This window comes from Tympanuchus pallidicinctus, unplaced genomic scaffold, assembly GCF_026119805.1.
Source record: "Tympanuchus pallidicinctus isolate F22 unplaced genomic scaffold, pur_lepc_1.0 scaffold1, whole genome shotgun sequence".
Lineage (NCBI taxonomy): Eukaryota > Metazoa > Chordata > Aves > Galliformes > Phasianidae > Tympanuchus > Tympanuchus pallidicinctus.
This window is the reverse complement of record NW_026294618.1, coordinates 80,929,207-80,946,174: the sequence shown is the minus strand read 5'-3', so window position 1 is coordinate 80,946,174 and position 16,968 is coordinate 80,929,207. Positions and strand designations below refer to the sequence as shown.

Below are 16,968 nucleotides of genomic sequence, written 5' to 3'. Positions count from 1 at the left end.
GTCAGAGTCCAGTTAAGTAACTGTCACCACACAGTACCCAGCAAACAGAGCAGCATACATAGGTGTGCATACCTGAGCCTGGTATCTACACAAGCAAGTCTGCAAGTTCTAGAGGAGTTTGTGGTCCAGTCACAACTAAAGGATCTCAATACATTCTCAATTCCTCAGTCTTCTCCTTTTGCAAAATGGACAATTCCAACTTTATTTTTATAATGTTAATATAAAGATTGCATGAGCAAGAAAAGACCCACAAAATCTCATTTTTTTCTCCAAAAGGCAAGGGCAAGTATAGTGAATATTTACTAGACTGGAAAAGTCATCACAAGAGAGGTTTATCCAGCACAGCTAGGCTTAGCTCTTCTTGTCATTAGCTCCTATATAGGACAATGTCCCAGATTTTAACTGCAACAAGGGGAAAATAGGGCTTTTAAAAATTCATTCAAACAGACCAATATGTTTCATTATACCCTTCGTAGACCAGATGGCAAGATGAGGATATATCCTCTGGGCCTGCTTCAGGGAGCTAACGCAAATGCTTTTCTCACTGCAGATCTCAGATGATGTTGGTGTCATCATTTCACTAGGGGATTTGGGTCAAAAGGCTTTACACTTAAATCTGTTTTTTATATAGTACAAATGCACCAGACTAGACCCTGACGGATAAGCAGTGGGGAGGCTGGTATGCAGCACAGAGCCCTCACAGGCACTTCCAGGTCGCTGACTTATACTGGCCCATTTACAGACTGAATCTTTCTAATCCAATTAAAATCTCATCTCAGCTGTCAATACAAATGTAGCCTGTTTTATTTTAGTGTCTCATAGAACGTGCATTAATCTGGGCTTGTAGGCAAACCATCACCGCTGGGCAAATTCTGCATTCTGCCAGACCAATTTCTTTTTTGGGTTCTACCACTCCTAAAGCCTTTACTAATCTAACATTTACCTGCCTACACAGGAACTCCTCCTATGGGCACATATCATCATCCTATCTGAGTGCTTTATAAAATGTGGTATATACGATCAACTTCTGAAAAGCAGCACTTTTCTCTCTCAGCTCACTTCTCACGTAACGATGAGTAGGGAACTATCATTAAATACAGGAATAAGAATTTGATCCATTTTTATTTCAATGGCTTCATATGTTTGAAATACATATGCCAGTTACAGGCTGTCAGCACATTTACTAAGTTATAGCACAGACTAATAACTCACAAAATTGTAGGGCCAAAATTTTTTTGCAGATTGTCATGTGGACTTGTCATTAAGTGTTGCACCAAAAACATTATAAATCTTGCTGTTAATAGACTTCCATAGGACAGCTGCAAGCTATTTTGCCACAAGGACTTTGAAAAGAGATACTTACCAGGCATAAAGCAAAAACCTGAAAACACCCTAGATGTCACCACAAACTCTCAAACTCCTCAAAGAGCTTGATACCCTTCTCAGTAAGCAAAAGCCCAGCAGCATAATCAAACAAGTCTCTTCATAGGGAAATCCTTAAGGTGCAAATTGTTAGAGTGGCAGAGTATTCTGGAAAGGGCCACTTTACAGCTGCAGCTTATGTTCTTTCCTAGGATGTGCTTTTGACCACAATTTGAAATAGGACCCCATATTAGGTAGTCAGACCATTGTTATGAAAATATACCAGTCCATATTTTACTTACTATAGTTATCTATACCTTCACCTCTAACTGCATACCCAAATTATATAGTCATTTTCATTGATACAGCACTGTGAAAAAATGCTAAAACAAGCAAAAACCTTTTAATCTCATTTTTTTCCTCCCATTCTTATTAAGTTCTTTTACTCCTTTCAACAGAGGAGTTCATCCATCCTCCAAAATATATCAATTTGCCAGCAGAAACTTACCACAAGTTCAGAGAACCTGGCATTGAGCTCCTCTGTTGGTGGTATTGGGACAGTAAACTCGAGGAATTGGAGAGGATTGTTGTCCTTGAGATTGATTTCAGGGAGGTCACTACCCCCAAAGCAACAAAGAAATCCCAGCGCATGACGATTCCTCTTCCTGGGGGCCATGATCATCATGTATGATGCTATCTTCTGATCATGTTCTGCAGGAAGAAGAAAACAAGGAGGAAAAAAAAAGATAAGCAAGACTCCATTGGATACGTACAGCCCTCTACAGTTACAGTGGTCATCACCAGTGTAGCAGCAGAATGAGAAGAGAAGGATTTGAGATACAAAGAGCAAAATATGCATTCCAACCAGACAAGGTAGCCAAGCTATAACATTCTTAAGTGGCAACATAGAACTAACTTCTTCTACATTTTGTGAACAAGTTTTATAAACTCAGTGTGTGACTTTCTCGCAATTAGATTAGTAATATTAGCAGTTATATTAGTAATGATCAGCAGCCAATGCTGAATGCCCATTTTGGCCTTTTGCTCACTACCACAGCAGAGGAACCAAAGTAACACTAGAGTATTTATTTACCCAGAAGATATAGAAGAATCCTCCAAAGATATGTCATTTGACTAAGGGGGAAAAAAAAAAAAAAAAAAGAAAAAAAAAGAAAAAAAAAGCCAAATGCAACAATAACACAACAACAAAAAAACCTGCTTTTTTTTCAGCACTCTGGAGGCAGACAGCCAAACATTCACTTATCCCTTTATGGCCAGGACTATTGCAGCAGGACCATTCCGTTTATCACATTTTCAAGCACATGCAACTAGCTTGGGCTGCTTTATGTATCCAGTGGAGAAACTGTACAGTGCTAGTGCATGCTTTCAGATTTACATTTGAGCTGCCAGATCCAATCTTGACAGGACCCAGGCTTGAGGGGCTTTGGTATCAGGAGCGTAAAGGGAAGCAAAAGGAGGCTTGAAGGAGGAGTTGGAAAGTGACTGATTTCACCACACAACACCGTTTGTGAGCAACCCATCCAAACAGGAAGCCTCCTGCCAGCAGTTTGAAAGGAGGGATCTGTGCAGTCCATAGAGAGCTGCATATTTTGCCCTTTTAAGGGACTTGTTGTTTGACAGCTCAGGGGCTTATTTGTGTTGTATTTTTTAAGGACTTCACTTTCGCACTTAATCTGCAGAATAAGCTTTATCCTTAGAGAGTAAATAATTAAAGGCTTTTGCAAAGTCCAGCTCCCTGGGCACTAAGCAGGGAAATGAGGAAGGTGGCAGGTGAACCAAACCACAGGATGCTGGATGCTGTAGCAGCAGCAACACAGCTGTGCTTTATCATCAGAGCAGTTGCTGCCCTAACCTGCCCCACAAAGCTTTGGCCTGTTTGCTTGCCAGAACAAGGCTGCTTTGAGCTCTCACAGAGACTAAGTGGCTGTGTTAGGAAAAGCACCTTTAGGTCAGCAGTTGCATAGTAGGACTTAACATACTACATTCAGCCAGAAGTTCTCCAAGAAAAACTTGAAGAAATCTGAGCATGCTTGCTTAAGAAAAACAAAACAAAACAAACAAAACAAAAAAAACCACAAGCAAACAAAAAATAATCCCAAACCACTCAAACCTTCATCGTTGTGGCCCAATGGACTGGGCACAACACACATGCCCTACTCAGTGCTGAAACTAACTCATTTAGTGCCTTCTTTTACACACTATCATGCAGCTGAAATCTGCATTAGATGGTATCAGGCACTGTTCCCCAGCCTGCACTTTCCTTTGCTCTCCACACCAGGTTTGAAATGGGTAGTGTGTCTCACCAGAACTCAACAGGGCAGCATCATTCATACCAGCTTCAAAAGCACATCCATTAGATCACTGGATTCTCACTAGGAGACGCCAAATGCCAGATAAATCTGGAATCTCATTTTTTATAATAATAGACTGAGAAAAAGCAAAGTGTCTCCAGTTCTAGCATAATATTGTATACATCCTCTATTTTCTCTCAAAGGAACAGATTTAAGAGACTGAGTTCTTAAAAGATTTCACAAAAGAAACTCAGAAGAAGTTGGCCTTCTCCATTGTACTCCAACACTGGCATTTTCCAGGTCCATTTCTAAGAGGCATGCAGGAAATTCATGCTGACACAGGAATAACATGGCCTATCTGTACAACATACAGTTCTGTATAGGCTAGGTATCTAGAAGAATTTGAAATACAAAGAATTGAGAACAGCAAGAAAGGAATCCAGCATAGCTCCTTCAGAATTGAATCATTTAAGTAATGAATGACTGAATATATATTTCTAGGTAGGAGGACTGTCTTCCTCAAGATTAACCCCACCAATCACAAAATGCTGAAAAACATTTGCTTAAGTAATTGGTTATGCTATTTAACATTAAGAAATAATTATGCTACTTACTGCTCATGCTATTTAAGAACTAACTACATCTTCTTGATTTTTATTTGTGAACATAGTTTTGAAGAAAATTACCATTTTCGAATAGCCTCCAAACAATTCTTTTCCTCTTTTTTTTCATCTTATCTTTTTCAAGAATCAAATCTGGAGAAAGAAAACTTGCATCCAAAATAAAATAAAATAAAATAAAATAAAATGAAAAAGAAGAAGAATAAGAAGGGAAAAGCAACAGAAACAAACATCTTCCATTTCTCAGAGTAGTAACTGATAACCAAGCTATTTTAGAAATTATTCTTTAAACTCAGAAAACTAACAGTAGTTTTTGTATTTTTCTTTTCCTACAGAAAGATCTATTAGCATTCAACTTTTTATAAATAAGGCAATTGCAAAAATGACACAAATATGTGTAATTATATATTTTTAAACACCTCCTGTGAGAATCAGTGGGAAATCTCTCTCTGGAAGGAATCCCACCATTAAACACAACAACTCTCTCCCAGAGCTCTTCTCAGTTGCACTGTTTTACCCTTTTAGACAACACAAAGAACTTGCTGTCATTTCAACAGCCCATTCTTGCCTCACAGTGAGCCCCCTCCTGCTTCCCAGCCTTACTTGTGGTTCAACTCAGGTCAGGAGTCACAGCCTGGAGCTTTGCCCAAGGTCTAATTATAACGTCTTCTTCCTCTGACAGGGTGTGCATCTTCATTTCTAAATCACTTGGCCCAGTGACCAAACATAATTACGCTAATGCAATTTTTTCAAGTCTTATCTGAAGGGTTAGCCACATGGGATGGGATCTCTGCTGACTGCATGCAAGGGTCCTCTTTCAATTGCAGGTTCTGAATTGTTTTTTTCAGTCTCATTTCTTTCTTCATTTTCTCTCAAAAATTACATTTTCCATGCAAAAAATATCCTGAACAGGCAATGTTCAAAAAGGAATGACTGATCTGCCAGTATTTCTCCTGTGCAGGAAAGCTGATTATCATAACTTTTAGAACACTTTCTTCTCCATTCTTCTCCACAGAGAAGGGCACAACTAAAATATAAAATATAAAAACATGACTTCCGTATTCACCATTTTTGGGAAAACAGAAGAAAGAAAGAAAACTCTGTGTGTTAACTAAACACATACAAGTCTGCAAAACCAGTTTACAACAGTAATGGAAACCACTGATTAGCCTCTTCCAGATCAACAGATAAAAAATGTCAGTAAATGGGCAGGCCAAGCTCACATCTAGGTGGAAAGCACTAGACTGCATATATGCTGCAGAATCACTGTCCCAACTGTTTTATTCTAACAGATCAGAGAAGAAAGTAGGAAAAATAAAAGAAAAAAAGAAAAAAAAGCCCAATCACTTCTGTTTCCCCAGTAGGTCTGTATCTCTCTCCACACTAGGGTGAAATGTATAAATTTGATGCAATGTCACATAGAAAACAAAGATGAGGTATAATTTTTGATAACTGACGTTGCTTCATTAAAGGCAGACCATGCCTGACAAACTTAGTGGCCATTTACGATGGAGTTACAGTGTCAGTGGATAAATGAAGAGTAACTGTCGTCATCTACCTGGACTTTCAAAGCGTTTGACACTCCCACACAACATCCTGGTTACCAAATTAGAGAAAAATGGATTTGATGAGTGGAACACTTGCTGGACAAGTAATTGTCTAGATGATTGAGCTCAGAGAGCTGCGGTCAACAGCTCAGTGTCCAAGTGCAGACAGATGACAAGGGGCATTCCTCAGGGATCAGTGCTAGAACCACGGTTCTTTATCATTTTTGTAGGTGACATGGACAGAGAAATCGAGTGCACCCTCCACAGGTTTGCAGACAACACCATGCTGAGTGGTGCAGTTGACATGCTAGAGGGAAGGGATGTCATCCAGAGAGACCTGGAGAGGTTCGAGAGGTGGGCCCATGCAAACCTCATGAAGTTCAACAAGGTCCTGTATCTGGGTTGGGGCAATCCCAAACACAAATACAGGTCGAGCAGAAAATGGCTTGAGAACAGCCCTCAGGAGAAGGATTTGCAAGTGTCGATTGATGAAAGGCTCAAGATGAGTGAGCAATTTGTGCTTGCAACCCAAAAGGCCAACTGTATCCTGGGTTGCATCAAGAGAAGCGTCACCAGCAGACTGAGGGAGGCAATTCTACCCCTCTATTCTGCTTGGAGTACCGCATCCAGGTCTTGAGCTCCCAACACAAGAAGGACACGCAGTTGTTAAAGCAGTCCAGAGGAGGGTCACAAAGATAATAAGAGGGCTGGAGTACTTCCCCTATGAGGACAGCCTGAAAGATTTGGGGCTGTTCAGACAGGAGAAGACTCTGAGCGGACCTCACAGCATCCTTTCAAGTACCTGAAGGGGGCCTACAGGAATGCTGAGGAGGAACTATTTATAAGGGCATGAAGCAACAGGACAAGGGGAAATAGCTTGAAACTGAAACAGCATAGATTTAGACTAGATTCTAGGAAGAAATTCTTTACTGTGAAAGTGGTGAGACATGGGAACAGTTTGCTCAGTGAGTTGTGGATGCCCCCTCCCTGGAGGCATTCAAAGCCAGGTTGGGTGGGGCTTGGAGCAATCTGGTCTAGTGGGAAGTGTCCCTGCCTATTGCAGGGGCTTGGAACTAGATGATCTTAAAGGTCCCTTCCAACCCAAATCATTCCATGATTTTATGCAGTAGAAAGAAACCTGAATCTGAACTTGGAACAGAAATCAACACCAACACTCCAAATCCAAATTAAATTTCTACATTACTCAACTATTTAATAAACCATCAGAACTTTGTGGTATTATAATAGCTACTCTCATCTTCACTTACTGGATGATGAAACCAAGAAAATAAGCATCATGCTCAAACTCATCAAAATGAACACACTGGACAAAGCTGAAGAGTTCTGCTCTCCTAATCCTATAGTCAGTTCCCTGGAACACATTGCTTCTATGGTATACTGATGGCAAAACTAATGAGCTTCATGGCATGTTTCAATTACCATGGGAATTGTCCATATAAATTGTCATGCCTGTCACATGCAGTGTGACAGATGTGATGTGTAACATAAGGCAACTGCAGCACTGGGGAGCAGTGGAGGGAAGTGTGTGCAAGCAACCCACTTGCTCCATCTGCAGTAGCCACTCAGCTCATTAGCTTTTCTCAATGCAGCATGGAGCTGCCTGGCTTCTAGGACACAAGACAGCAACAAAATAATTAACTACTTAAAATCCACTAAGTTAGAGCCATTCTTTTGGGAAGGAGGATAGTCCTTCCAGAGAAGCACCACTTGCATACTGCATCGAATAGGAAGGAATCAGATCCAGGCAAAATAAATCAATTAATCACAGGAAAGAAAAAGCTAGAAAGGAAGAAATACTTTGTGTAGCAATGGCCAGGAGCACAGTCCTTGAGAGGCTCAGCCTTTTCTCAAGGTTTCCTTCAGATGGGAAAGCACGGCTTGCCACTCGCTGTTCTGAAGCCAGTTCATAGATCTCCCCCTAAGAAAACACTTTAAAACAAGGTGGAATGTCAAGGTGGAATAAGAACTTTGCAAGCCAACCCAGGCATTCTACTCCACTTAGTTTCACCCACTTGTCAGGCTGTCTCATAGTACAAGCCCCCAGGCTGTTGCTCTCCATTTTTCTGCCACAAAAAAAAAAAATCCCATCAAAACTGAGGTAGATGAGAATTTCAAAATATCCTGCTGCACGTGGAAGAAAAATTAAGTACTATTTGAAGACTGTCAGGTGTAACTATATCTGTAAATGTACTTAGTGTAATATCTAAAATTACCTGTCTAAAATCTGCTTATTTTTCAGTTCTTAAAGATGTTCAGGATGCGCTGTATGACCAATGATCTGCTTATGACCACAAATCCAACAGTGCTTTACATTTCACCTCTACCTGACTAACACAAAAAGAAGCTACAAAGAACTCTCTTTCCTGTCTAAAAGATTAGTTTGAGTCTCCCTCTGTGGTCTTTTGGAAATGGGGCAGGATGAAACAAACAACAATAAAAAACAACAAACACCAACAGGTTCTTCATGTTCCTCCCAAACCATTCATCTGCCTTCACATAAAGGCAGTTTTAAAAGAATATGGCCAAATCAAGATTCAAAACCCAAAACAATGACAGAAATGAAGTAATTAGTAAATATCATAAATTCAGCTAGATATAATTTTTATATGTTAAAACATTTTTTCCATCATTTAATCAAGTATGGATCAGTAATTCTCTATACCTGATTGAGGTGACTGAAAAATCCATTCCTTCTTTTCCCCAATGAGAAATTGCTTTCACAAGTTTACTAGTTTATTTTATGTTTGACTCTACATGACATTTTCAAGGGTCAAAACCAACCTATTCCCTTATATATCATGAGTCCTAACTAAAATTTTGCATCTAATTTTGGATGCAAGTAAATCCATACATCTGTAGCATTTGAGAATGGTGATGTGACTCCACTGCACTCTAAGCTGCAGACCAAAAGATTAAAATCAACAAATTAAGTGTTTATGCAGTATATATTTATTCTTCATCATCTCTGTGTCTAAGTGTACAAGATATTTGATTGAGAGGCAGCAATGCCTGGTTGTACAGAACTCTGGAGGCAGAAATACGTTTTATTTACTGCTTATTATATCACAGGTTCCCATCCTAATTTATCAATTCCATATTTAGAGAAGCCTGAGTTCCTCACTCTTCCTGTATGAACCCTTCTGCTATTTTCAGGTGGTGGATCCAATAGTACTGCATAACCCAGCATACAAACAACCTTTCTGGTTTGAATGCATCACTCTAGAGCCAGTCTTTCTTTCCTTGTCTCTTCTCTGTTATTATTTCCGAAACTTTTAGCAGTGCAGTATTACAGTTTCAGGAGCAGATACCTCCACTTCCTTCTCTCTTAAAACAAAGCCTGGACTATTAACAAGACCAATTTTCCTGTCAGCCTTGTTGGATTTTTTTTCCATTTTTTCCACCATTTCAATTGCAATACCCTTACCTTCTTTCATGACAACTTTCATGACTTGGAATGACTTCTTGTATCTATTTCATTCACTTCAAACAGCAAAACTCCTCTCAGTTATTGTACGTGTCAAGCAGAATTATAGTGTTTCATTGCGTGCAGGTGCTAAAAAGTTTGTTTTCAGAACTTCCACAGAATACACATAATATTAAGGCCATAAATTTCAAGATAAGTCTACAATCTGAAGCACTTTCCTCAGCTTCTCTCACCCTCCTGTGGTGCTGAGTACAACAGTGATGCAATTGCAAGAAGAGGCAAGGGACCAATACCTTAGAAAATGGAATGCAAGATAAAGAATATTTGAAATAATAAATTAATAGACTGAAAGTGAAATATACTGTGGTGACCACAGGCAAGCAGACATACCTACTGATGGTCAGAACCAGCACTGCTCCTTCAGTTCCAAGACAGAAGGCTAATCTTCTCTAGAGTAAAATGAACTTTTGTGTCTTTTTCAGGTCTTATAAAATCAAATGCTTTTAATGTCATTGGTCTGAGACTGGCCCTAATCAGAAATGGCTTCCAGTTCTATCCATAAGACCAGATCTCAGAAAACTTGACCTCAAGGTCAAGTTTTTGATCACTTCAAGGATAGATTGATCTGGAGAATAAACTGTCCTACTCATCCCTCTATTCCAAAAGACCAGAAATACTATTAGGGTAGATTAGCATGAACATTTGATTTAAGAACTGGAAATCTCTGCAGTATTTCTATTGGGAAGATTGGGATTTAAGTCACAAGACTGTCAATTCAGAATTTCCCTGCAGCATTATGTTCCACCACCTTCAGAAGAAAGAACACACAAAACCCCATTAGCAAGAGTGTCCCTGTCTTGTTTCAGCCATTGTAATTTTTCCATTCTGTCACTGTCCAATTATTTCCAGACATGATGTAACCATTTTGCCAGGGGATTTGGGAGTCAAAATGTTGCTGTTGTTGTCATCATTATCCTGGGTGCCTGAATTTTCCAGACAAAATAAGCAGCTGAGGATATTAGAGTGCCTCTGTTGAGAGAGAAATAATTTGTAAGAACTGCCAGTTTGCTCCAAGAAAAACAAACAAATGGTAAAGGTCCAATTACATCTTCCCAAACTCCAGCTCATTTCCATGTAAAATGTTGTTTTCTTTTCAGACAATTAGCAGAAGAATGTTTCATCCTTGGTCCGATGTCATCACAGAGTACAAAAATTGATTTCCATTCTAACACTGGGTTCAGGGCCAGTGCAGGACATCAAAGCTTGACTTGACTGGAAATATGCCTTGATTATAACCACTGACAGCCAGCCACAGATGTAGGTGTACAAGTGCATTCTTCACTATTGCCAGGCAAATCCATTATTTTGCACTGGTGAATTTTTTCTCAAGTTTTCTTGCTTGAATAGAGCAACCAGGTATAATGGGAGAAATCTGACATAGACAACACATGGACTTTCACATGTTTTTCCTAGGTGGTGCAGAATCTCTTTAAAACTGCTGTTTAGCATTACCACCTGCAAAAGACAGCTTCCAGATCAGTTGCTTTCCTACAAAGTACAGTGCATTTCTGTTTGTCACTGCAAACATACAATTAATGATGGTGGCTCTCAGATCAGTTCCCTATACTGAAAAGCAACTGATTGTGACGGTAGGTGAAAAGTTCCTTTAGTGATTCATTAAAAGAAAGAGACAGTCAGCAGATGCATCACAATGGGAGCAAGTCTTGAGATTTTAATGCTCTCTCCATTTTAGAGATGCTTTCTCTAGGTCAAGGCACAGACAGAATCAAAGTGTCACTTGTTTTATATACCTGTTTTTTAAGCTACTCAGATTCCAGGGCTGTCAATTTGGCACCAACAATAAATTCACCCTTGAAAATGAAATTAAGGAAAGGTCACATAAAGTATTTTATTTCAGCATTTTTATTTTTATTCAACATTCTGACAAGGGATAATCTGGGTTCAATGCCCTGAAACCTCAACATTACGCAAGTAGTTTTAGACTTTAATCCAGCAGCTTGGTGAAATTGTTGAACTTTTAACCTAACGTGTCTCCATGAAGAATGGATATTTGGAAAGAACTCTGCTCAAGGATTTGGAGATGTTTTCTGTGTGTATTTTTAAGTGGTATCCAGATAAAATATATTTTCTGGCTGCTGTTATATTTATAAAAAGAGAGTGTACACTAACAATGAAAGCTGGTTTTAGAGCTGTGACCTGCTGCTTTAGGTTTCAGGGCTGGTGTTTTATGATGTTAGGGTGAAAAAGTTCGTATCTACATTTAGATCAAATTACATAGAGCTAGAGCTCTGAATTACATAGGTAGTGATTTTGAAGGTCTGAAAGGAAACTGCTATCTAAAGCCAGTCACCTTACTTGTATAATCAACACGTGGTTTTGGCCAATAGCGAGTTACAAAGAATGCAGTAAAAGGAGAGGTGGAGGGAAATAGGTGGAACTACCCTGAATGTGCTGATCTTCTCTACAGTGATGCACATCCTCAGACCATGTGGTCTGGAGCATAAGGTACATGATGGACTGCGCACACCATAACAGTCACTAACAACTCCATTCTTTCACTGTTCATGATTAGAAAGAGTTTAAGTACTAAAATAGAACTAGGGAAGACTTCCTAGAATTCTAACTGATCTAACTGGGAAAATAATTTGCTTTATGACTACAGAGAATCTCCATGTAGCAGGTGTTTGGGTATTCATCTCTGGACCTCTAAGTATCTATAGCAAGATGATAGGTTGCCCAAAGACAAGGCAGTATCTTCCAACTTCTGTAACAAAACTCCTTGCATCTCACTGACAAACATTCAACTACAGTCCGTAACAAAACAGACTGCACTATAAAATTCCCTTGGCTCCCCAGCTAGGAAAAAAAGTAAAAAGGAACACCCTGCTTCTGAACAGCCTCTTGATCGGAGTACACGTTCTCTGACACGATTTGAAATGGAGGCTCACTGTATACAAACAGGACAGAATTCTACCCTGTATTAGCAAAGAAACATCTTCTTCATCCCCTTAGGTCAGCAAACATTACGATATCCAGCAATGCATGACTTCGCAGAACACATTCCAATATCACTACTTGTTATCTCTAGTTCTGTACAGCACCGATTTATTTGATAGATTGTACAGAATTTTATCCAAATCATTACCTAATGCATTTTGTTTTGTCTGATTCTTTGGAGACATATTTAAAACTTGTTTAAACCAGTCATTTTTCTTGCATTTTACTTCTTAAACTTATGGACTGTATACATACAAATAAAGACAGCAAACAGTTTAATATTGCCTCTTACAACTTATTCATATTTTGGCTCTAGCTTCCCTCACCACATAGGGACACATGTAAGATAAATGTGTACTATGCAGAAATATCTTCCACTGCAAGAACAAATTAAATTGCTGTTTCCCCAATTCTCACTTGCTGTGGAGAAGAAATAACAACCAGTAACAAAACCTTTCCAATAGCATGTAGCTAGCATCAGCATTTGATTCTACTCTCCCGTCTCAACCTCACACAGAAACACTCTGAACAAGGAAGGATGGTTAATCACACGGCACTTTGCATCTACCTCATAGCATAATCAGTAGAACTGCAAAATGTCAGGAAAAAAAAAGCAAGGTCAATTGCATATGTAGACTGGATGGCAAATCCAAGCAGAAATATCTTCTATGCAACTGAATAATTTGAATGCAAGCTGCTAGTCTGTCACTAAATTTTAACTGCTGGATGTTGAAACAGTAGATTTTTTATGACAATAACATTAATGCTACTGAACCCCTATTTTATGCTTTTTAAAAATATATATATATATATACAGTCATGCATATTACAAGCAAAGGGTCCAGTGCATTATAGTGGTGCTTGGCAATGCGTAAAACTAAAGAAACTGTACAAAGAAGCAGCCTGACCTCCAAATCTATAAAAAGAAGTTAAACTAGCAGATGTATAATGCAAACATTGAGCCCATACTACTGAAATACTCTTCAGGGTGACCTTTTCCCTAGTGCTTGTTCTGTCCGTACCCTATCATCAGTCAAATGGAGCCTGTAAGAAGCATGGCTACTACCCAGGGAATGTTCTTAGTACTGGGTTTACACTGTTATCAGCTATTAATCACAAAAAAGCTCCACTGGGATAACCCTAGAATTAAACAAGTCAATTAAGCAATGCAAGCCTAGAGAGAGGAGTCAGTATGGGTAGTAGTTCTTAGGAACATCCTTTTTTTTTCCAAGAAAAAAAAGTTCTTTAGACAGTAGAGAGAGTCCATGAGGTCTTAGAATATCCTGTTCATGCTGAGATTTTAAACACACACAAAAATTTTCTACATTTTTAAGAGGTCATGCATGATAAGGAAACAATTCATCTCCAGTGGGGCCTACTAATAGCGGCACTAACTCTTCTTAATCTCCAAAGCACATTTCATACCCGTATCAATATGTCAAGATACATTTCCAGCTTTTAATGGAATGTTATTACAGTAACAGTTTCTCCACTACTTTTGAATTGCATTAGTGTAACTACATGGGCAACAGATCTCAATCATCAAATACCTGCATGATGATCACTAGGTCACATGCGTTCAGAAAGCTTCTCATAATGGAAGTGCCCTCCAATTAGGTGATTTTCAGAGCAGTTCAGAGACCTCTGTTCAAAGAAGGTGAAATATAACATTGCCCAAGTGGAAAATAAATAAATAAATAAATAAATAAATAAATAAAGCTCTAGTACTGGGACTGGGTCCAGCTTTAGAAGCATTTTGTCACTTTCATTTAATAAAGAGAAACCAACATTGACAAAATCTTGGAAATGAGATCGCTTTTCAACCTTCAGCTGGCCACTCTGAACAAAAAAAAGCATTTCTGAAAGCTGGAAGGAGTACCCCTAAGGACCAAAGTTTGAGATTGAGTTACTAAATAGCAAAGTGAATCTACTTATCATAGGAAATGATGCAAAGGACAAGATGAGACAACCTTTTTTTCTGGTTAGAAGGCTCCCATGCTTTATGAGAGCATGATAGCTATTTGTGTGCTGTGGAAGGACCTTGGTGTGGAGATGACATCAGTGAGTCAACCAGATAATGGTTCTGTAGAGAAAATTAATTCATGGCTTTGTACTCAGTTCTTCAAATATCTAGGCTGAGGCAACACCAAAAAAGATCTCCATCTGATCAGGTATTGTCTCATACTCCATAAAACGAATGATTTAAGGCCTTGATTAGGGAATCCTAGAAAATATTTCTGCAGGTAAACTCAGAGAAGTGAGAAAAGGAATGAGAGAAAGAGCATTTCATATTTCTCTTCAGAAAGATGTTGGAAGGGATAATCAATATTTTGCTTGCCTTATCAAGGCAGCAATTTCAGGATATACAAGTTATTGAAATTGGGTTATAGGGACTGCAAGAAACTTTAATTCCTCCAGTGAGTAAAGAGCATATATTCTCTATATAGTTTCCTCTACAAATCTGCAACAGACTCCTATTAACGCTGATGGAATAGCATAACCTTATAAAACAAGACACTAGCTCTCCCAAGTGAACTCAGTTCATTTCTGGTGAATTTCCTCAGTGAAATCACGTCAGATAGGCATGTGAGATTTGTTTTTGTTTTTGTTTTTGTTTTTTAAAGTCCCAAACATATTTTTATTTCATGTTCTGAAAATGCCTTTTGAGCTGGCATTAGCAAAATCAAAGTACAGCATCCAAATAATCAGTTCCTGACTCCAGGGGAGAGTATTCCAAGCCATACACAAACTACAGTAAGGATTGGTACTGATACCTCTTTCTTAACTGCATTCATCCATGCAATTTCTGTCGCTAACAAAGAAAAGGAAATCTGACAGCACTAGCAGAGTTAGTAGAGAAACCTCCTTCTTTTAACAGTTGAGATTTTTTTAAAAAAACAGACAATAAAAGGCTGGAAAGGCTTTCTCCTGACTCCAACAAGTGAGCAACACAGTGAAGCAGAAACCTAAATCTAAACTTGAGGTAGTACCTCACACTGGAGCAAGAGTGTTCATATATGTGGTTAGCGTTGCACAGACCTCTTGCCAGGCTGAACGTATTCAAAAAGAGATTCAGCTTCCAACCTTAATCCTAACTCCATGAAAGTCTGACCACAAAATCAAAAAAGCAACATATGCCATATGTCAGCATTAGTTTTATGCTTCAGCTACCCTTCCACCCTCCCCTTTAAACCATCTTTCCCCAGGAATACCTCTCATGTTGCTTATAAAAACTCAACTAAGTTACCTCAAATCAGAAATATAGGGCAGAATCATCATTGCTTCTGACACTGTTAAGCAGAAGATACTCTCATGCTGCACAGAAAGCCAAAGCATTCCTTTCCCTCTGGACCTTAAGGGACCCTCTCTATCTTTAGCAGCTACTATCTGGATGTGCACTTCCATAGTGCAGAGTTGTGTATCATGAACTGCATTGCAACAACCCTAAGTCCTCTTCATCCTGTACTCTTATCCCCGCCATCAGCAAATACCTAGGTCCAGTTTGCTCTTCCCCACTCCAAGAAGTTTTCAAGTGTGTCACAGGGTAGCTGTAGATAAGCAGCACTCACACTGGAGAGAAAACTAACACAAAACAAAGGGGAAAGTGACTTGAGATGCAGACATTTTTCCCATTGACTGAAGAACTTGAGTTGGAATATACCAAAGTGTTATGCACGCATCTTAGCTGGCTTTAAACAAATATTTTGTGTTCTCTTCTTACATCTGTTTGCAGTTTCCCTTCACTAGCTTCCAAACTCACCAAACACAATGACTCACCTGTCCACCACTTGTCAGACACCCTATGGAAGTAAGCTAATGCCAGCAAAGTGGAACTCAGGAGCTGCTCAACAGCCACACAAGCTCAATCAGCATCAATCACTACCCGTATTCACAGCTTGAGGCATGTCAGACAGTTAATCCACAATGAGTCTCCTGTTCTGGTCAGTTAAACTTCCACAAGTAACTTCTGAATAAGAACATTAAAAAACCAAAAAAAACCCAAAAAACCCAAAACACCAGATTTGGCTGGTACCACATATATTTTAATGTTAAGCTATTAAGTATGACACAAAATTTGAAGCTTCTTTCACTATTTAGTTCCTATAGGCACTAAATCCCTAGTTTTCAGTGCAAGCTGTTGGCATACAGTAAATGTTTGCAGGCTCACAAAAAAAAAAAAAAAAAAAAAAAAAAGAAAAACAACCTCCTCCCCACCATCCAAATTATTCTAAAAGAGGAAAAAAACAAAACATCTTTAATGCAAGTCTTCCCACTTCCCTACCTGAAAATAATAAAAATTGCCTCAGTCCAAATTTCAGACCCTCTTTCAAACTCTACTGTCATTGTAGCAAATATTCTACAGCACCTCAACTTCTCTGCCCTGTCTACAGAAAGTAAAAAGATTTACAACCCATTCAAAAGCATCTGTTAATGGAATCCCTTTTCTCCTGTTTTCTTAGAATACTGAGAGCATGGGATTTTTGCAGCACCTTTTTTTCTGTCTTCTTATGACCAAGGAATTAATTTAGAGAGAAGATTTAAAGACAGAGGACTTAAAACAAAGTTTTCCTATGGTTCTGATATATATAATTCCCTGTTCTCATTCCCACCGTTAGACCAACCCAAAAGCTCATGATGTTTTGATAAACACACCAAAAGTAGCT

General features: G+C 38.9%; 1 protein-coding gene across 5 annotated transcripts in view; it reads right to left on the bottom strand.

The window, feature by feature from the left end:
• DAAM2 (dishevelled associated activator of morphogenesis 2) overlaps window positions 1-16,968 on the bottom strand; it is a 189,276-nt gene that overhangs the window by 107,828 nt on the left and 64,480 nt on the right. For 4 of the 5 annotated variants that reach the window (XM_052683179.1, XM_052683171.1, XM_052683149.1 and 1 more), the window contains exon 2: window positions 1,871-2,073. In XM_052683179.1, coding sequence (XP_052539139.1) covers window positions 1,871-2,047 — 177 coding nt within the window. In that variant the 5' untranslated portion in view covers window positions 2,048-2,073. Of the gene's footprint in view, window positions 1-1,870; window positions 2,074-13,854; window positions 13,949-16,968 lie in introns of all 5 variants that reach the window. The other variant, XM_052683160.1, reaches the window with a different exon arrangement.